The sequence below is a fragment of the Ctenocephalides felis genome, unplaced genomic scaffold (genome assembly GCF_003426905.1).
Source record: "Ctenocephalides felis isolate EL2017-DRISC unplaced genomic scaffold, ASM342690v1 CF-g0.4_SCAFFOLD_01886, whole genome shotgun sequence".
NCBI classification, from domain to species: Eukaryota; Metazoa; Arthropoda; class Insecta; order Siphonaptera; family Pulicidae; genus Ctenocephalides; species Ctenocephalides felis.
Genome location: NW_020538040.1, coordinates 59751049 through 59771246, shown reverse-complemented (window position 1 = coordinate 59771246; position 20198 = coordinate 59751049). Strand labels below are relative to the sequence as shown.

General features: G+C 29.1%; 1 protein-coding gene across 1 annotated transcript in view; it reads right to left on the bottom strand.

Annotated features, from left to right (window-relative positions):
* Positions 1–20198, bottom strand: part of LOC113375159 (cadherin-23) — a 35765-nt gene that overhangs the window by 11219 nt on the left and 4348 nt on the right. The window contains exons 2-20 of the mRNA XM_026615109.1: positions 18783–18934; positions 18156–18374; positions 16991–17294; positions 16267–16419; positions 14816–15042; positions 13408–13598; positions 12245–12445; positions 11495–11814; positions 11253–11410; positions 10520–10675; positions 10118–10297; positions 9817–9948; positions 8535–8808; positions 6442–6606; positions 5849–6012; positions 5565–5732; positions 5253–5410; positions 3202–3383; positions 260–483 (exon numbers count right to left, since the gene is read on the bottom strand). Of these exons, the coding sequence (XP_026470894.1) occupies positions 260–483; positions 3202–3383; positions 5253–5410; positions 5565–5732; positions 5849–6012; positions 6442–6606; positions 8535–8808; positions 9817–9948; positions 10118–10297; positions 10520–10675; positions 11253–11410; positions 11495–11814; positions 12245–12445; positions 13408–13598; positions 14816–15042; positions 16267–16419; positions 16991–17294; positions 18156–18374; positions 18783–18934 (3728 nt within the window). The remainder of the gene's footprint in view (positions 1–259; positions 484–3201; positions 3384–5252; positions 5411–5564; positions 5733–5848; positions 6013–6441; positions 6607–8534; positions 8809–9816; positions 9949–10117; positions 10298–10519; positions 10676–11252; positions 11411–11494; positions 11815–12244; positions 12446–13407; positions 13599–14815; positions 15043–16266; positions 16420–16990; positions 17295–18155; positions 18375–18782; positions 18935–20198) is intronic.

Below are 20198 nucleotides of genomic sequence, written 5' to 3'. Positions count from 1 at the left end.
CATCTTTCTCGTTATATTTACATTACACATACAACACACTTTATGTTTAGTATTGATATGACACAAAGAAACAATGACTTTAAATATAGAACTTTAAATATAGAAACTTCCAAAAAAAATTAAATAAATACTTATTATTAACACCTGTCTTGTTACAGTATTGCAAATAAATACCATTAAGTAATAAGAACAGTTATTCCAAACTAATAAATATGCATATTACTAAAATTACACAATGTCATATTATAAATTACGTTACCTCTGGAATTCTTATTGTTATATTTTCAATTGGCATATCGAACACAGGTGGATGATCATTGAAATCAGTGACACAGATGTGTAACGTTTCTTGTATTTTGTTAGGATTCAGTCCTAAGTCTGATATTTCAATCAAGAGGGAATAATTACCATAACGTTCCTTTAAAGACCCACTAGCAAGAACGCGAGCAGACCAGTGGTCAATTTGATCCAGGTGAAACAGACCTACAAAAATAAAAGTTTTCTTAAAAAATGATACATCAAGCTAATCTTCAGCTAACTTCCAATTATATCTTTCAAGTAAAAAGAATATAAACAAAACATATAACTATTTTTTTAGACAAGTAATTGATAAATTTAGCAGAAACTTCTAAATTTGAATATTAAGTAATATATCTGTCTATGTAAATAAATAATTTTATTTATATAAATTCATTCTAAAAATAACAGTAAACATTAGCTTTTTAGTCAATATACGAGTAACTCTACACTTTGTTAGTTCTTTCTATGTTAGTTATTTCTTTCTCAATAATATTTTTTCACATGTAAACAAGTGTAAATATATTGTTTTATTATAGATAAAATTCAAAATAATAATATAAAATAGTAATGTATGGCATCGTGCCTTAAAGCAAATTGCTGGAACTTCCCGTACCGTAACGAAATGATCGAGCAATATTAAATGTTTTCATATAGATTTTTATAAATATTGTAATATTGTCTAATATTTATAAGAATTACATAAACTGAATAGCAAAGTTGAAATTATTTATTTAAAGTATATTAGAACAGAATTAAAATTAAAATCTGAATTATTTTCGATATACAAAAAAAATATTTTCTTGAAAAAAAAAATTAGAAACAAAAACTATTTTTTCCAAAAGCAATTCTTTTGTTGAATCAAGCAGAAAGTTCTTTGAATAATTTAAATTGGACGCTTAGTACTCTCAAAACCTGCCATTTTTTGCACATTGACCTGCCTTTGGTAAAAACTAATCACCTCTTCTCCTAATCATTACAAAATAAATGTTTTTTAGATAATTCAAATCGGATACTCCGTTCTCTCAAAAACCGACCTGTATTTTCTGCACTACAGTGATATGCTGAAAACATTCATACAGAGTAAAGCGTATTTGCTCTATATTTACCCCCATGAAAACACATAAAGGGTATTTTTTATATTATCTAATAGTTGGTTGGTTTGATTATTAAACCTCTCATTCAGAGAATTCGAGGTTTCCAAAATTTATTAGCGAATACACGCTACGTAAGGAATAAAAATATAGTTTTAAGAGGTTTTTCATTCTTATTTGATGACTTCTATGCAGTACTTCGCGGCACGAGTTACAAATTGAAAGAATGAATGTTATTATACATTCCTGCATTACCGACATTATTGTATTATATTTTTACACCAGTTTAATTAATTATTAGCAGTGGTGTTGTGCTAATATTTTTTTGCCGGAACGCTAAAATTAAAAAACCGGTTCAAAAAACGGTTCTCACGTTTGTTCCGGTTCCGTTCGAAAAGAAAAGAAACAAAAATCATTACAAAATCCATTTTGTGCACATATATGTATGTTTATTACAATAATAGGAAGGTTTAATAAAAATTAGTTAGATTATAATTTATAAAATTCATTTATTAAATCACTTTCTGTATGTAGCGATTTTTTTGTGAATTTCTTTTGCCGGAACGCGTTCCGGCCCAAAAGTAATTTGCCGGAACGACGTTTGGTAAATGATGTATAACCAGCCATAACCTTCATTCTTACCATGTAGCTATCGACAGATAAATGGCAATATTTGAAAATTTATAACAAAGATTTTCTTTTGTTGTTTTTCATGTTGTGAGCACTATTGTTTAGTTTACGATACCTTAATATAATTTTTGACACGCGAATGACACATGAAATTGTCAATCTTTACGAATCAAAAAATATGGTAATTTTAACTTTGAGATCCAAGCAATAAAAACTTAAATAAAAAATGTTTCGAAAGTAAATAGAAAGTAATTAGGTAAAATTAAATATAAACTAATGTCCTTACACTATGAAATTGCTTTACTAATATTTAGCATCATTATTAGGTCATTTAATAAAAAAATTAACCCTAATTCGTAGTTATGCAGAAACATATAATTAACTTCCCGTAGGGAAGTTATAGTAATCGCAAAAAAATCGAAAATGAAAATTTTTATATATCTTTACGTTTCAGAGGTTTCTGAATATTCTGGCATACCTCAGAAAAAATGGTTTTATGTGTGTGTATGTGTGTGCGTGTGTGTATGTGTGTTCGGATACAAATTTTCGTCGACGATTTCGGGAACACGGATGAAGCGATTTGAATAATTCAAAAAAACATTCGATTCGTATTGATAAGGAGACGCGCTGATTAGTTTTTGGCAAAAGCAGGTCTAGCCGTTCCAAAGATATGGGGCAAAAAGTGCCAAAAACGGTAACTCAGTTTTTAAGAGAACGGAGCGTCCGATTTGAATAATTCAAAAAACAAAACAATTCACACAACAACACACTCGTATTAATAAGATGAAGAACTGATCAAATTTTTATGAAGGCAGGCCTAGCGGTTTCGGAGATCTAGTAAAAAAAGTAGAAAAAAATGCCACCTGGAGGTCAAAAATGATCATTAGACATATGCACATTAAATTATCAGATATTTTATAGAGATTTTAACAATAAGTATAAATTTTGTTTACATTTCTATGGGTTTGAACCAATGTTAGACGGCGATGCGGCGCTTACGCGCTTCGACATTCATCTCTATGCAGTTAAAGCAGTACGATTGCTTTTCTTCAAAAAGTCTTTTTTTTCAATACAAAGTAAATTTTTGTCAAAAATTTATAATTTCTCAAAAATCTAATGCACGATGCCATGCGCCTCACTAGTATAAATAAAAGTTTAAAAAAATATAATCAATTAATACCTTTCTCGTTTCCGTCGACGATTACGAAGGATAATCGAGCATTCGGCGTCCTAATATCATCCTCGTCCGAAGCTTTAAGCGTAGTAATGACGTCGTTCGGGTCATGGAATTCAGTCACGTAGACGCAGGACTTCGGAAAATTCGCCACCGGAATTTCATCGTTCACATCATCCACTGTAACGCTTGAAATAGAATTGATTACAAGTATATATGTATGAGTTGAGCTCTAATGGACGGATCGGATGTTACATCAATAAATAATTCATGACTTATTCATACAGTCTTTTTTTAAATCCCCACATTTTGGATCAAGTTGTAGAATTAATTCATTAATAAACAATAATACATATACTACTATAGCATCCATTTAAGTGAATTAAATTTTCAAAATCGGTTTGAAAATTTAATTGTGCATTAATTCAATTGTATATATAATATTTTATTATTAAAATTCTTTCTAAATTAATATTTTCTAAATTTGAATTTGGTTTCTAATCAAATATAACTAGGGTAAAGCGAGGCACAAAGATCCACTTCAAGTAATTATACTATCCAAACCAAATAAACTACATCCCAACCATAACACGTATCAAAAAACAACTATCAACCTGTGTTCAATAAAATTCCCAGTTAATTCCTAATTACAAAAATATGGCTTTACTTTACTATTTTTTCTAAAACTTGTCATCTGTCTTCTTTTACATCATAGACTTGGCAAAAAAGTACAGCCAAGGGCAAACAGATTACATATCTTATTTATTACGTAATAATAGCTACAATACTCAATCAACGCGCCATTTCATAGAAACATCTAAAAAAAAATATTTTTGTTATGAATATTAATACGTGGCCTGTTGATGACGTCATAGGAACAAGATGATAGCAGGTTAAACATCTTTTGCCTTCTACTTTAAAATACTATCGTTAAAAAATTCTATACTTGTTTTTGAGATAATGGTAGTTGACCTTTTTACCCAAGCCCTGCTTTACCCTGCAAACAATTTAAAATCTATCAACAAATTTAGAGAAGTTTATGTTTTTGCCACAAGAACCCATTTACTAATTTTATATTTCTTCGATCTTTGTAAAAATAAAAAAAAAATTAAACTTTCGCCGACGTTTTCTCAAATACGGTTGCTTCAAAACTTTAAAAGCTATTCGATGAAACTCAATAAGAATTTAGACTGACTAGATCTGCGTGACGATCATATAAGCCGTTTTTTATAATTAAATTTAAAATTATTATTGAAAATTATCAAATTCGTCGTCCATGTTTTCGCAAAAGATTCTGAACCGTTTTTAAAAACTTTAAAACTAGTAGAAAAATATGAATTAAAAATCACGTTTTTAGTAATGATCGTCTTAGCCATCTTTGGCCATTTGGATAAAACTTTTAATACGATAGAGTTCATGGTCTTAACGAATATTATAAAATAATTATTATAGACCTACAAAAAATGGTTTAATTATATAATTTATAGAAGTTCAAAATAATGGTATAAATATAAAATTTTGCAATAAAAGAGCGTGTCAAAAATTCAAAATTTTAACGTCACAATGTTAAAAGAAGATCAATTCTTATTGATTAAGTCGGTAACATATAATTTTTATTCTTTCATTTTATTTATTTTCTGTGCAATGATTATCTGGAGATTTAACAATTATTTGTTAAAAAATGTGTATAATTATGTATAAAATCATGAGTTTTTAGTTATCCCATTATCCAGCATTAAATTGAATTCGTCATGTCTAAACAATGTCATAATTGTCATTAACCATTTATAACTATGAAGTACAATGATTTGTTAGTAGTGACCTCATATAATAATTATAGAGAAGGGTAGCATCAAACATAGGAATGCATTATTCAAAACTGACATAATTGGTAATCTACCATCTCTATAATCTAGATATGAGCAGATATACGTAAGGTAAGGATAGATAAACAGGCTTTTATCACATGAGAATAGAACCTTACTTATATTACATAAGCTTACATTGTTATATCGTTATTTTCTTTAAACATATAATTATTAATATTTAATACGTACAATATTTGTTTGAAAGCATTTCGACTTTCTCCACTGGCATATCCATATTCATAATTATCCCAAGCTTCAATGACAAGAACGTAATTGTCTTTAATCTCACGATCCAATTTTCCATTTAACGACAAGACACCGGTATCAGCGTCTATTGCAAATTTGCCCTAAAAAGACGTATTTGTGAATATATTTTTATCAAATTATTTGAAGAATAAAAAGACATTGAAATCAGCAAAGTCTTAATGATTATAACAGTAAAATATATGAAAAAAAAATTATCTGTAAATAAATAAGTTTAATAAATGGTAATCATAGTACCTGAGAGGACGTGCGATCCAAAGCATAAGTAATTTTTCCAAATGCGTCAGAATCTGGATCTTGAGCCAAAACGGTAATAACTTCATTTCCCACTTCGAAATTTTCAGGAATTGTAATATTACTTAGTTCAGTAACAAAATATGGATTATTATCATTTTCATCAAGTATCTAGAATGTTATAATGCTACAGAAATTATAATGGAAGACTATATAAAATATGTAGACTATAGTAAAGTTAGAGAATGACAAAGTTGTTTATAATATATTTTTAGAACAGTGATTACCTGAATGAATAAATCAACAAGACTGAATCTCGGTGGCACACCTGAGTCAGTAGCCCTTGCTGTTAAGTTTAGCCAAGTAAATTGCTCATGATCTATTTTATTCGCAACGACGATTTCTCCAGTTACATTATCCAGATGTATCAATTTTTTCATATTGTCAGGACCTGCAAAAATCATGTGCGAATGCATGAACGAAAAAGCGTTTATTTTTATATTATTACTATAATATATAATCACTTTATATTCTCTTAATCATTTAAAAAATAACCACTTAGGGTAAATGTGAATGAAGTGAAATTGTCATTATTTTAATAAAGCATCACTTTGTAACTAAAATAAATATATGTATTTCTATAAAATATTGGAGAAAGGTCGGACAAAGCTTGAACAGCTATGAAGTCTTACTTAACAACAAAATAATAAGAAAATATCATAAATTTTGTGATTTAATAAACATTTAAAACACGGAAAATTTTTATACTCTATGAATTTATAGTTCAAAACTTAAACAATTAGAAGATTCAAATGTAAAATGCATTATTTTTCAATAAACATAAAAAATAACATATCCAAAAAATCATTTGTTTACAAACCTTCTAAGAGATACGTAACACTTCTATTTTTATCTGCATCATCAGCCACAATATTAACAATGAAGACTCCATTTTTACTGTTTTCAGTTATTGATCTCTTATAAAATAGTTTTCTAAATTCTGGATTATTGTCATTCTCGTCAGCAATCGTTATTGTCAAAACAGCTGCAAAAATAACGTACTTATAAAAATTATATACAATATATATATATATATATATATATATATATATAAAACAACCTATTAGTATTATGGTGAGTGGAATTAATAATAATTTTATAAATATAATCATATTACTATTTTTGCATCAACTTTATTGAATTATGCTCATGCCACATAGTCTTACAGAGCTAACATAATGTTTGAAAAATTGATCATTATTTAATTTAATTTTTGAAAGTACATAAAATGCTTATGCTAGCCCTATGTTATAATAAAATATAGAACAAACATTGGAGATTGGTCTTTCTTTATTGTACTATAATTATTATTATATGTGCAAGTTTTCTTGTATTCAAAGACAATTTTGAATTAACGAGGCCAAGTTAAAGAATTTTTCATTATGTCAACTGTAAGCACTCCACATGACAGACGTCACGGAAATATAATCTGTTTCTGAAATTGAACTTTTGATTTTCTCAACCACTTTACTTACTTTACAGAATAATTCAGTAGAAAAGTAAAAACAACTTGGATTATACAGCGGCAAAGTGCTATTAATTTTGGTTTTAAAATCTGGCCGAATAGGATTGTTCAATATTCGTCTATTTCAGCAGGAGTTTGTCGAATAGTCGGTATTTATATATAGGATAGAGCAAAGCTTAAAGGTCCGTTTATGGCAGTATGTTTTTCATAGCTCTTTTCATACTTATATAAGTTAATTGAAACAAATACATATATATGCAAACAATATTAAATTATGATAGTATAATGATATTTCCAGAATAGGTATAATAATAATTTGTATCTTTATGTAAAAATCAATGTATATATTTAAGTTAAATAAAGCAAATTTTCAAATTAAAAAAAATTTAAAGGTCCGCAAATAAAAAGGTTCACCATCGATATCTCAAAAACCAGTAAAATTATGAATTTTTACATCTGGGTGTGATAAAAAGAACCAATTATACCTTTGCTCTAGCAAATTAAGTTCACAAAGCAATGTTACAAGAGATAAATTAAATAAATAGTTATTCAAACTCTGATGAAGAATATTTTTGACAAAATACCAGATTAAGGTTAGTCACAGTGTTAAAATGAATTTTATATCTTGCATTGATTGAATAATGTAGCTAATATTTTGTGAATCCCTTTAAAATTAAAATTAGTGATTGGACCTGTTTGCATCCTGGTTTTTGCAATTTACCCTGTCTATGGAGTAAAAAAAACAAGTTAAAAATTTCAGAAAAATAATAAAAAATACATTTCTACAATGAAGAATTAGCTGGTGGCGAGCATAGCTCTTTGGTAGCGTGTTCGATTCACACGACAGGGATCTTCGGATCAAATCCTGTCAATGACTTAGAATTTATGAAAAAAAATATGTGTAGAAATCAAATAAAATTGTACTTGTTAAATAGAATTTGAATAAAAATTAGGAAAATTAGGATTAACAGAATTCGAATAGTTGAATTGAATTAGGAGTAAGAAGAGAAATATAGGAACTTGAAAGAAGAATGGAGAAAAATAAAAATGGAATGAAGCTGGGAAGTTAAATAGAATTAGAAATTTAAAAAAAAGAGCAAAAATTGAAGAAAATAAGAAGAAGAAAAATTAAGAAGAATATAGAATAGGATACATAAATAGATTGAAAATGATATAAATTAGAATGTAAATAAATAAAAATGTTGTAGGTGGCTAAATGCTCAGAGTAAGCGAAGCCAAATAAAAAAAAAAGAAGAATATTAGCTGGGAGTTTTACTGAACATAGTCAGATAGTTGTTTGTGTGATATGTGTTATTTGTTGTGATATAGGTAATTGGTTTGGTTTTCACAATATAATTGCTCAAAGTCAAATTGGGCCTATGTACCCTGGCCTACCCTTCGTGTGTTTATCAATATATGAATCGATTGTTAAAGTAAGTAAAATGTACCTGTTGCAGTTTGTCGTCCTGCCACAGCTGCCGTGTCTTCAACAGTTACAACCAGCTTTATGAGTTCCGCTTGTTCCCTATCTGGTGGGCGCGCCACTCTCAAAGTTCCGTCCAGGGGATCAAGTTCAAAGGCAGATTTCAATTCGTATTCCTCTGGTCTTAGCAAACGACCATTCTCTGCACGAGCTTCCGATTGATACGTATCAATGGCATAACGTAATGACGGCCGCTCATCTTTATCATCGGCAATTAATTGATAAACTTCTGTTCCCACCTGGATAAATACAAGTGGTAAAGTGAAACAAATACAAGTTATACCAGAGTTTCTAAATAAAGAGGCGTTCATTAATCACGTGAGCAAGTTTTTAAGGATTTTTGGAGACCCCTTCTCCATTGGTAATACATGGTGATATTCAAAGTTAATGTGATGTAACTGTAAAATTTTTGATTTTTTTTGAAAATGTTTGAATTTTTAAAAAAAAAATCAGTTAAAAAAATACACCTGATATCTTACTATACCCCTACCTCCCTATGTATAACACACTAAGAGTTAAACCTATATATATCTGATTTGATATCTTGGTTATGTCATATAGGGTCCGGCAGAAATAATGGATAGATTTCCGACGACCATTGTTTCTATATTAAATTAACCGATTTGAATAATTCAAAAAACATTTTACTTGATTCCTATTGATATGGAGACGTGCTGATTAGGTTTTGGCAAAAGCAGGTCTAGCCGTTTCAGAGGTACTGGGAAAAAAGTGCCAAAAATGGTATTTCAGTTTTTGAGATAACGGAGCATCCGATTTAAATAAATCAAAAAACATTTTACTTGCATTGACGTAATGAACAACTGGTTGTTAAAGCAGGTAAAGTTTTTCCTAATAATTTAGTTTTTAGTACGGAAAGTTCCAGCAACTCCCCTTAAGGCACAATGCCATGCACCACTAGTTATAAAATAGAATACTATATTTATTTTGGATAATTAAACTAAAATTAGATACTAACCATGTTGATTTAGCAAAACTAACAAAAATATTATTCAATTATCTTTTGAATAAAATCAGAGAGAAAATATTATATTTAAAATGAATGATAATTATTATATAATTATTATACAATTTATATATCAAATATATGATAATTTTAAAAAAAATGCTATAATTTGGGATATTTAATCAAAAATACTGGCTAACTATCTGTATATATTATCTCTATATATTTATCCACTTTTAACATTTTTTAACAATTAGGAGATTATAAAAAAAATCCATATTACCTGCGTGTTTTCCTTGATAAGAATATCTTCAACAGCCCGAAATACTGGTGGTTTGTTATTTACATCTATGATGGAAATATTAACATGTGCCGTAGATTTGAGCTGGCGTTCTATGCCGTTATCGATTGCTACCTATTACAAAAGTTTGTAGTATACAATCAGATTTGTTATATACTCTTATTAAATTAATATTCAATTTTGTGCAATTTTGCGCAATAAATATATAGCTAAATATTTAATAAACATAATATATTATTTCTGATTTGAATAGGTATATACCTACTATAGCTTGTTAGCTTACCACAGTCAATGTATACAGAGTGGTTTTAGGTTCCGTTAAATCAGGATCTAAAGAAGCACCTGGAGCTATTGAAATAATTCCAGTATCCGGTTCAATAATAAATTTATCTTTAGCCCCACTTTGTATTCTGTATACTATTTGATTATTTGGCGAAGATCCATCATTGTCAAACGCATTGATCTATAAAAAATAAAATTTATGATGCTCTGATTGTTAAATGCATATTAATATTCTTACTATAAAATTATAACATTTCAATTATATTCATATTAAAACATTTTCAAATTTCTTAACTCTTTCACATCATTTATCTCATTTTATTTATTATTTTATAATACGAGTAGAAAGTTCTACTAAACAATACTGTTTGAAAAAAATATGAAATTCATTTTTGCTGCTTACATCTAGGATGTTTGTGCCAGGCAAGACGTCTTCAGAAATAGATCTTTTGTAGGTGACTTGTTGAAATTGAGGCGAATGATCATTCACATCTTGCACATATATTACCACAGGTACTTTTGACCACAAATTGGGGCTGCCAAGATCCTTGGCTCTCACCTACGTAATTAATTTAAATAATTAGATATTTAATTAACAATTAAATAGATATTTAAGAAACATATATTTCATATATCTGATTTATCTAATTTTCGTATCCGAACGATAATATCAATATATAGGACATTTAACAGAATTACAAAATTTTATATCTGTCTTGTTATTCAAACTGGAATAAAAGCCAGAAAATTAATTTGTCGCAAATATATAAAATCGTTGCAGAAAAATCAAACTGATTGTCAGTTATAGATTACATCACATCACATATCGAAATATATTCATCATAAAAATTAATATTGATTGAAATTAAATTATTTAAAGAAAAATATGAATTATCAATAATTATCATGCAAAAATCTAAAGGATTTTCTTGGCTTCGATAACAGTTTGTGGTCTAATTCTAAGTCTGATTTTATTGTAAGAACAATATTCAACATTGAAAGTATAATAGTAAGTGTAATAAAAGTAATAATGAGTAGTAAGTGTTATAAAAGTGTAATAGTAATAATTACAAAAATATATTTATATATATTATATGGTTATGTAAATAAAAGCATATACATTTCATATTACTCACAGTTAAATAAATTGGCCGAATGTAAGCCGTAGTATTTTCTAATGCCTCAAAGTCCAAAGGCGTCGTTGGAGTTAAAATACCATTCTTTTTATCTATTGTGAAATTGGCCATATATTCACCATCTAATATATCAAATTCAATACTACTGTTTTCGGTGCCTAAAAATTTAATAAACATTTAGAAATGTGTGCGTATACTCATATACACTAAATACGCATTTAACTATGTCATTTTATGAATACCATTAAGATCAGCGTCTGTAGCTTCCAAAACCAATGGCATTTCAAAATTGATCTCATTCTCTCGAATTCTGGCTTCATATTTTGTTAATCTAAATACGGGTGCGTTATCATTCACGTCCAACACATTTATTACCAATTGGACATTATTTCTATTTCCGTCTCCGAGATCATCTCGAGCTTCAACAGTTAAGTAATGTTTTGAGGCGAGTTCTCGATCAAGCCCAATTAGGCTTGAACGATTTTCCGAACTTTTATAATGGCCATCAGAGTTATCCATTGAACGAATTGTGATGATTCCTGATATCGGATGTAGTGATAATCTGTTTTTAAACAACATTATTAAGAGTAAGATTAAGAGTAAGATTATTAAGAGATATAAAATATATTTTTTCATGAGCACTTGTGAAACATAGATCATGTAGTAAACTTATAAGTAAACAGGCAGGTTATACACTATCATGTGACTCTATATCACTATTTGCTTAAATATGTTTTATGTTAATGCTATTATTACTGTTAATGCAGAGATCAGTGTGACAATGACAATCAACATCTGACAGGACTGTGAAAATATCTTTCTTCGTGTTACACAGTTGCGGAAACCTTACTAAAACTGGCCGATTTTTAAATAAGGCCACTATGTCAATTTGTTCATATATACGCATTGCCGTATTTCCCCTACGTTAAATTATATTTTATTTGTCGAAATGACATCATCGAAAATTTTGAACATTTTTTTAAACCACTTACAAATGGGAAATGCTTCCTCCAAGCGAGGTGTAACGAATGCCTCTGGTGCCGAAGTTGTTCTCATCATCGTCCTCGGCGTGAACTTTTGCAATTGTTGTTCCAGGTGGAGCATTTTCTGCAACTGATGCTTCATAGATTGATTCTTCAAATTCTGGATAGTTGTCATTTTGATCTCTTATATACACATTCACTGCAACTCGGCTAAAATTAGTACATAAAATACATGGTCTGTTCAAAAAGTACCCGGAATTACTAATAATTAAATTTCGCGGGTCTGGAGTGTCTGATTGTCAAAATTTTTTTTTTATTGTGTTGGTATACATGCCCCTAAAGTATGATGAAATTTTCAGCTATATTCACTGTTTACTTTGTCTGTGGTAGTCGCTAAGGTTCGACGTGTTTTTCTGAGCTCGGCGATTTTTACAATGGAAGAATTGAAAAAGTCAAAGAATTTGTATTAAATTTTGCGTAAAAAATGAAATAAAGTGTTGCAAAGTGCAAAAATTCACCAGATATGGCTCCGTGTGACTTTTTCCTATTCCCAAAGTTGAAGAGACCCATGAAAGGACGGCGGTTTTCCTCGATTGAAGAAAATCGCCGAGAGTGCTCAAGGACATATCAAAAAGTGAATATCAAGGGTGCTTCGAAAATTGGAAAAAACGCTGGCATAAGTGTATTATATCTGGGGGGGACTACTTTGAAGGGGACCACATTAATGTAGACGAATAAATAAATATTTTTTTGAAAAAACGAAAATTACGAAAACTTTTTGAACAGACCTCGTATGTCTCAAAAATATTAAATTAATAAAATTAACTAACTTCAATATTTTCAGAATATGATGCTGTTTGTGCATCTGTAGAAGAATCACGTATACAAAATTCTAAATTATATTATATAGTTATAATACTAACAATACGCTTATTTATTTATTCCAAAAATTATATCTCAATTATTTAAATTTCTACATGAATATTATTCAAATACAAAACACAGAAATAAAAACTAACAATAGGAACAATTGCAAGCGATAGTTAATAATATATCAAATTTGTTAGAACTGCAAGTAAATATCTAAAGTTGTCGATTAAAAATTGTATAAATTACAATAAGTAAAAATATTTTTCAGTCATATAATTATAGTAATATAAAATTTGATTTACCTTTCTTTAGGGTTTGATGTCATCTCCCTAGCAACAATAGTAAAATTCAACATTTTTACCATTTCATAATCCAGAAATTTTGGCTCACGCACTCTTATTAAAAAACTAGCTTCGTTATAACATCGTTTCGGAGTTATATCAAATATTTCTTTGTCATCTTCCAGAAACAATTCGAAAGTCCCATTGGCACCCTAAAATATACATGTAATAGATTTATTAGATTATTAGGCAAGTAAAAACATGACTAAATATTCTTGTATAATATGAAATTTATATAAATATATATATATATATAAATATATATATATATATAAATATATATATATATATATATATATACAAAGTCAATTAAATTTTGGATGGTAGGTGACTAATTTTCATCATTTTACGTATCAAATTCCCTGATTATTCGATTTTTAAAAAAAATAATGTTCACATGTGTTGGTTTTAGCAACATAGTGTTAAGTAGACTAGTTGAAACAAATTTATATCTACTATGTCTATACAGTAAATTACCGAAGGTCCTAGTTTGCACATTGAGTTATTATCTATTGTCGATATGATTTATGAATTATATTTAAATTCGTGAGGATCTGAGTTTTAGCTCACTTGTAACATGTCGTTCACAAAGTTCACAACATTGCTTTCTTGGTCAAATATTTTTTCAAATGCGTCGTTTTCTTTATTTATGCGCCTATTATTATTTCGAGATCAATTACACAAGTCCACAAAACAAAAAAAAGTTATCTGTATACCCAATACAGTTTGCAAATTACTGCTGAATTATACAAAAAAACTCAATAAATTATTTAATTGAAACTCAATAGTCATTTAAGGTAAAAAGGACTAGGACGACAGAAATTATGAGATTTTGATTATTATGCAGAATTATCATTAGATCGAAGATTTTGCCGTTTCTTTAATTTTATTCAATTTTTTACCATTTGACCTCCAATATTATCTTTAGGTTTGTGTTTAGCGGTAAAAACTGCATTGAAAAACTGCCGAAACATATGCCGCGCACCCAATACAGACAACTATTTTTATTTTGTGGACCTGTGTTATTAGTAGTAAGGACTTTAAAATTCTGCTTACATTCCAACAGAGACCTGAATCATGTGTTTTTAAGCTGTTTTTGTTGTACATCCTAACCTACATGACATCCTTTTATGTGTATATTATATTAGATATGCACATCTAATAATGATAGACATATATATGTAGCCCTCGATAGGCCATTTACACTTGAGATCATATTTGGTATCTATAACCTCAAGTAAAAATCTGACATCATACTACTTGTCATTAAGATCTAACCACAAATTAGCGTTGACTAGTGCATGTTCTTTAGCATTATTTTACTGCTGATTTAGATTTAAAGAATAATTATTTCAAGTAAATACTATACCTGATCGTGATCAAAAATTTCTGGGATAGCATTTCCGAGGTAAGTCAGAGGTGTATTCGTCTGAGCATTTTCGTTAACTTCGCAGTCATATCTGTCCGAGCGAAATGTTGGAGTTTCATCATTAACATCGGTCACTATAACCGTCACCTGCACGGAAGTACGAGGCGGTAGGCCAATGCATTCGGAACCACATATCTCGAAGGCTTCAATTCGTAAGGTGTGTGCACCTAAAAGTAAAATGCAATCAATGGAGCAGATGAATAGATTGCATTAGTAAAATAATTTTAATTTGATTAACATTGTTGCTGGCTTTCTTGAGTACTCGATGCATAACTGATAATTGTAATCTACAAGCATGGTCAAAGTGACTTTGCTAGAACTCACTCGTATATCAAACACTCCTTTATAATAATAATACTATATGAACATTTGGAGTGCAGTTTGTTTTCAAAAAAGCCCATAAAAATAATTTGAGTACTTTAACTAGTTTATACCCGAAGTCTCGACCATCAAATACCTTGGTATTTATTTGGACCGAAAACTAAACAGGATGCAATATATAAACCAAAAATTAAATAGCTGCAAAGCAAAGTCAGGTCACTCTATTGGCTAATAGGACGTTACTCTAAGCTATCTCTGAACAATAAAGTTCTTATTTGCAAAGCTTCCACAAAACCTATTTGGACCTATGGAGTCGAGCCCTGGGGATGCGCCAGTAAAACATGAATCAAAACCTTACAGAGACAACAATAAAAAATTTAGGACTCATCACAAACGCGCCATGGTGTGTATGGCCTCCATATCGAAAAAGTACAAGAAGTGATCAGCAAAATAAACACATCCCACTTTGCCCGGCTTCATAACCACGTAAACTCAATCATACAACCGCTGCTGTTGGACTCCCAACCCAGCAGACTGGAGAAGAAACAATCAAAAGATCTTTTTTAAGTAACTAGTAACCTTCAATTGAGGGTGGGTTATCTACCATGCCAACTTTTTATCCTCAAGTAAAATACTACTTGAGTTAATATTAAGCCAAACAGCCATAGAATAACAATATGTTCTGATTGCTGTTAAACAATGTTAAAAAAAAGTTTTTTAACTTACTTTAACTGTTGACACAACTTATAATCAATATATATCACAATATATTGATAATATTATGTCATAAACCCTCACTGAAAAAAATTACATGAATAATTTTATTTGTGTATAAACATATGATTTTAATTGCTTATACGACCTTCGTAAATAATGTTTTATTGAATTTTAAATAAAAAATAAACGTATGTATATAATACTAATGCCAATAATATTATATTTCATATTATAATACACATCAGAAAGTAATATAGCTAATAAGTAAAGAAATAGCTAATCAATCAAATAATTAATTAATTTACTGTTATAATAGATATTACAATATATTGTTAGTATGAATGAATATTTACCATCGTCGCCGTATGATGAAGTCGCTTCTCTATCCAAATTAGCACGAGTCAAAATTGCACCAGTAGAATTATTTATTTCAAAATAGTCGGATTCACTAACCAGACGATAACTAATTGTGCGGTTAATTCCACGATCTCCATCGATTGCTTTAACTGCAAAAATATATGCTGATTAGTATATATAAGTATTAAAGTAGCTTACAAAAATCCTACATATTCAAACCATGAAATAAAAATAAATTAAAGATAAGAATGCATACGTTTAACTATAATAAGCCACAAGTCATTTATCATATCTATCATGTATATCATTTTAAAACAACGAAATACAAGTTACCCTTGTTAATATTCAGAAGTGATTTTGTTGACAATGTGGAATATTGTGAAACATAAAAAAATCTAAGCGTTGTATGATATATAATATGAAAATTACTGCACATAAAACATGTAAAGCATCTTATTAGGAACGTCATATGACAGTTACACAATGCTAATTAATAATTGTATAATATAAAACCTCTATAATAAGCCCTCTATGTATGTCATGCCATAAAATACTGTTAGAAATTGAAATGTTAGAAATCTTTAAAATAGTAGAAAGGTAATAAAATAGATTAAAATCATAATGCACAATGTTTTTATATCTAATTCATATGGTGCATTCAATTGTACTGCAAAGATAATAAATTAATGTTTATTGGTAAAACAATGATTGAAGCTTGACCTCTTAAGACTTCTGTCCCGAGTTCGGCGTCCTCCGGAATTCTGCTCAAGGCTGGTGCGAAAACAAATTCTGGTGGCGTGTCTTCGACATCCTGCACCCTAACCAGCAGCATCGTGGTCGCCGTATTGACTTTCCCTCGACTTGCTCGATCCACGGCCAAAATTCGAAGCTGGTAGGACTGCCTTCGTTCGTAATCCAAAGAACCGACTAATCGAATTACGCCATTTCCACCTTGGGTGGTTATTGTAAATAGACCCTGATCTAATTTATCAGTTGAATCCAAGTCTTGAAGATAGTATAGCACCTGTAAATGGTTAGATGAAAATTGTAAATTTACGTACAAAACAACATTATTGATTGGACAAAACAAAAGAATTAAATCAATTTATCGTTTATTAAAAAATTAATTAATTATATAATTCTGCAGAAGGGCTGGGTTTGATCCTGTTTTGAGTAAGCTCTGATGTCAAGCAATAGGGACATCGGTATTCACTTGAAAATATAGATATAGTAGTAGTAATATATTTCCCAGTGAAAATAGTGCTTAGTAAATAGAAAAGCTATCATGGGATTGCTGTCTAATAGCGTCTAATATAAAAACAAATTATATCTCAGATAGTAAAGACAACCAATGAACCGCCTGCTAATAACTTTGTTTTTAGCTGCTCAATTAGCAACTTATAAAACATGCAATAGATCTCATTGCAGTTAAAATACGAATATAAAAAATTATATAATTCTTACATATCTTGGATTCAAACTCATTTTTATATAATATAATATAATATAATATGATATAAAAAATACTGAAAGTTCTATAAAGGTGAAGTAAAATGTAAGCAGTGCTGTCGTTGTTGAATCACCAATCACCAATAGCAATAGTGTTTGCTATTGAGATATAGAAATATTATTTAATGTGGAAGCATTTGTTCATAATTAAAATAAATGATTATTAATTTGTTGAAAATAGCTGTAATAAATTATAATCGAAATGATAATAAATAATGCTTTTCCAAATATTTTTTTTAGAAACAAATGCTTTCTCCTTAAACGGCGCTTCCAGTTTAACAGTCCATCCATATTATTATATATGTAAATTAAAAGACTGTAGATAATTCAAAATAAAAACTACAAAATAAATATAGACCAAAAAATTATTGCAAACCTGTCCATAAGCGCCTTCATCTTTGTCAGAAGCAGTTATAGCAGTGAGAATACCAGGCGCTGAATTTTCAGGAATACTGAATTCGCCCTGATGTTGTAAAAATGTTGGAGAATTATCATTTATATCTTCTACAACAATTATTAATCGTTGTTTAATAAAAGAACCATCGCCTAAACGGCCGTCGGTTAACGTTAGCACCAGTACGTATTCGTCCTGTACCTGGAATTTCAATTATAGATCAGAAGTCCAATTTGTTTAAATAAAAATTTAAAAATCACAAGTTTATTTTGAGTTTGATATATTTTGTCTAAAATTTCGTGATTGTTTAAAATTAACCTATCTTTAAAATTCTGCATAATTTTCTTCATAATTACCTTTAGCAAGTTTGTCTACTTTATTTCACGAAATTTAGAATTCACAATTATGTTTTTGGATCAAATTTTTTAAATATATATAGTAATATTATAATTAAAAAAAAACATTCAAAATTCGGAACAAAATACTTGTATTCTGGAGAAATTTTGCTTCAAGAAAAACCAGGATGCAAGGTGGAAATCCTGGACCATCAGACTAATCCGGGACTTATATTGAACCTTATTAACAAATTCTTAAGCAATTATTACTCACCTCTCTATCTAACTCCTTAGCTAAATATATTTCAGCTACATTAAGTCCTACATTTTCAATGCGAACAATATCGCTATCCACCTGCTTTTTTATTCCAAAACTTAACGAATCACCATCTGGATCGTATCCCTTTAATGTGTGAATTAATGATCCTAAAAATAATAATATATTTACTAAAACGCTAAAAAAGTGAAGAAAAATTAATAAAATGTAAAATAATTATAAAACGAATGAAATGTGAATGAAGAACAAATAAACGAAAATGCGGCGTTTCAAGAGAATAGAGTTTTATTTACATCTTCCTTATTGCAAACGCTCTTTTTATTGTTTAACGCGGCAACATTTCTCTGTGCAGGATTTAACATTTGCAAAACATTAATCAAAATTTTATAACAACTTCAATGCTATTAAAACTATATTGTATGACAATGGATCAAATGGGGGATTTTGAACAACTATTATACGATGTTAATATGTCATTGTTCCGCAACTATAATCACTTATATATGTATAATATACATATACATATATATTTATATATATACATATATATATATATATATATATATATATATATATTTCTTAGAAATCTTTCGGTTGGAACAATACGTGCATCTTCTTCCTTGGCATACCATAGTAAACTAGTTGAAGGTGCATTTAGCCTGAAGGCAAGTTGCATGAACTTCCCGAAATGTGTAAATAGTATACTTAATCGATCCAATTTTAGAATAAGCAACTTGATCTGCCTTTAACAATATTTTTTTATTTTATAATTATTAAGAAATTTATATTTATCACTATCATTGATTATAAAAAAAATATTTTTATTCTTTTTATTATTTTTAATATAATAATCTGAATACATAAGTGGTTCTCATTGTGACAAAATTGTATCGACGCATACGATTATTTTTCCAAATTGTAGAAACGATGATAATTATTATAACTTGATTAAAGTAAAGAATTTCTTGGTCATTTCACGACCTCGGAGACGAAGTATATTTTCTAGGCAGAGGCTTCATATGTTTTTGATTTTTCAAAATCGGTTCGGTAGGATGAGCTTAAATGTGGACGAAAATTTAACACTTTTTTCAACAGTTAATTACAAGAAAACGGCTCGGTAGATTTTCACCTAAAATTAATCAGCATCATTCCCAACTAATATCTTTCGAACAGTTTTTGATTTTTCAAAATCGGTTCGGTAGGATGAGCTTAAATGTGGACGAAAATTTAACACTTTTTTCAACAGTTAATTACAAGAAAACGGCTCGGTAGATTTTCACCTAAAATTAATCAGCATCATTCCCAAATGATATCTTTCGAACAGTTTTTGATTTTCCAAAATCGGTTCGGTAGGATGAGCTTAAATGTGGACGAAAATTTAACACTTTTTTTCAACAGTTAATTACAAGAAAA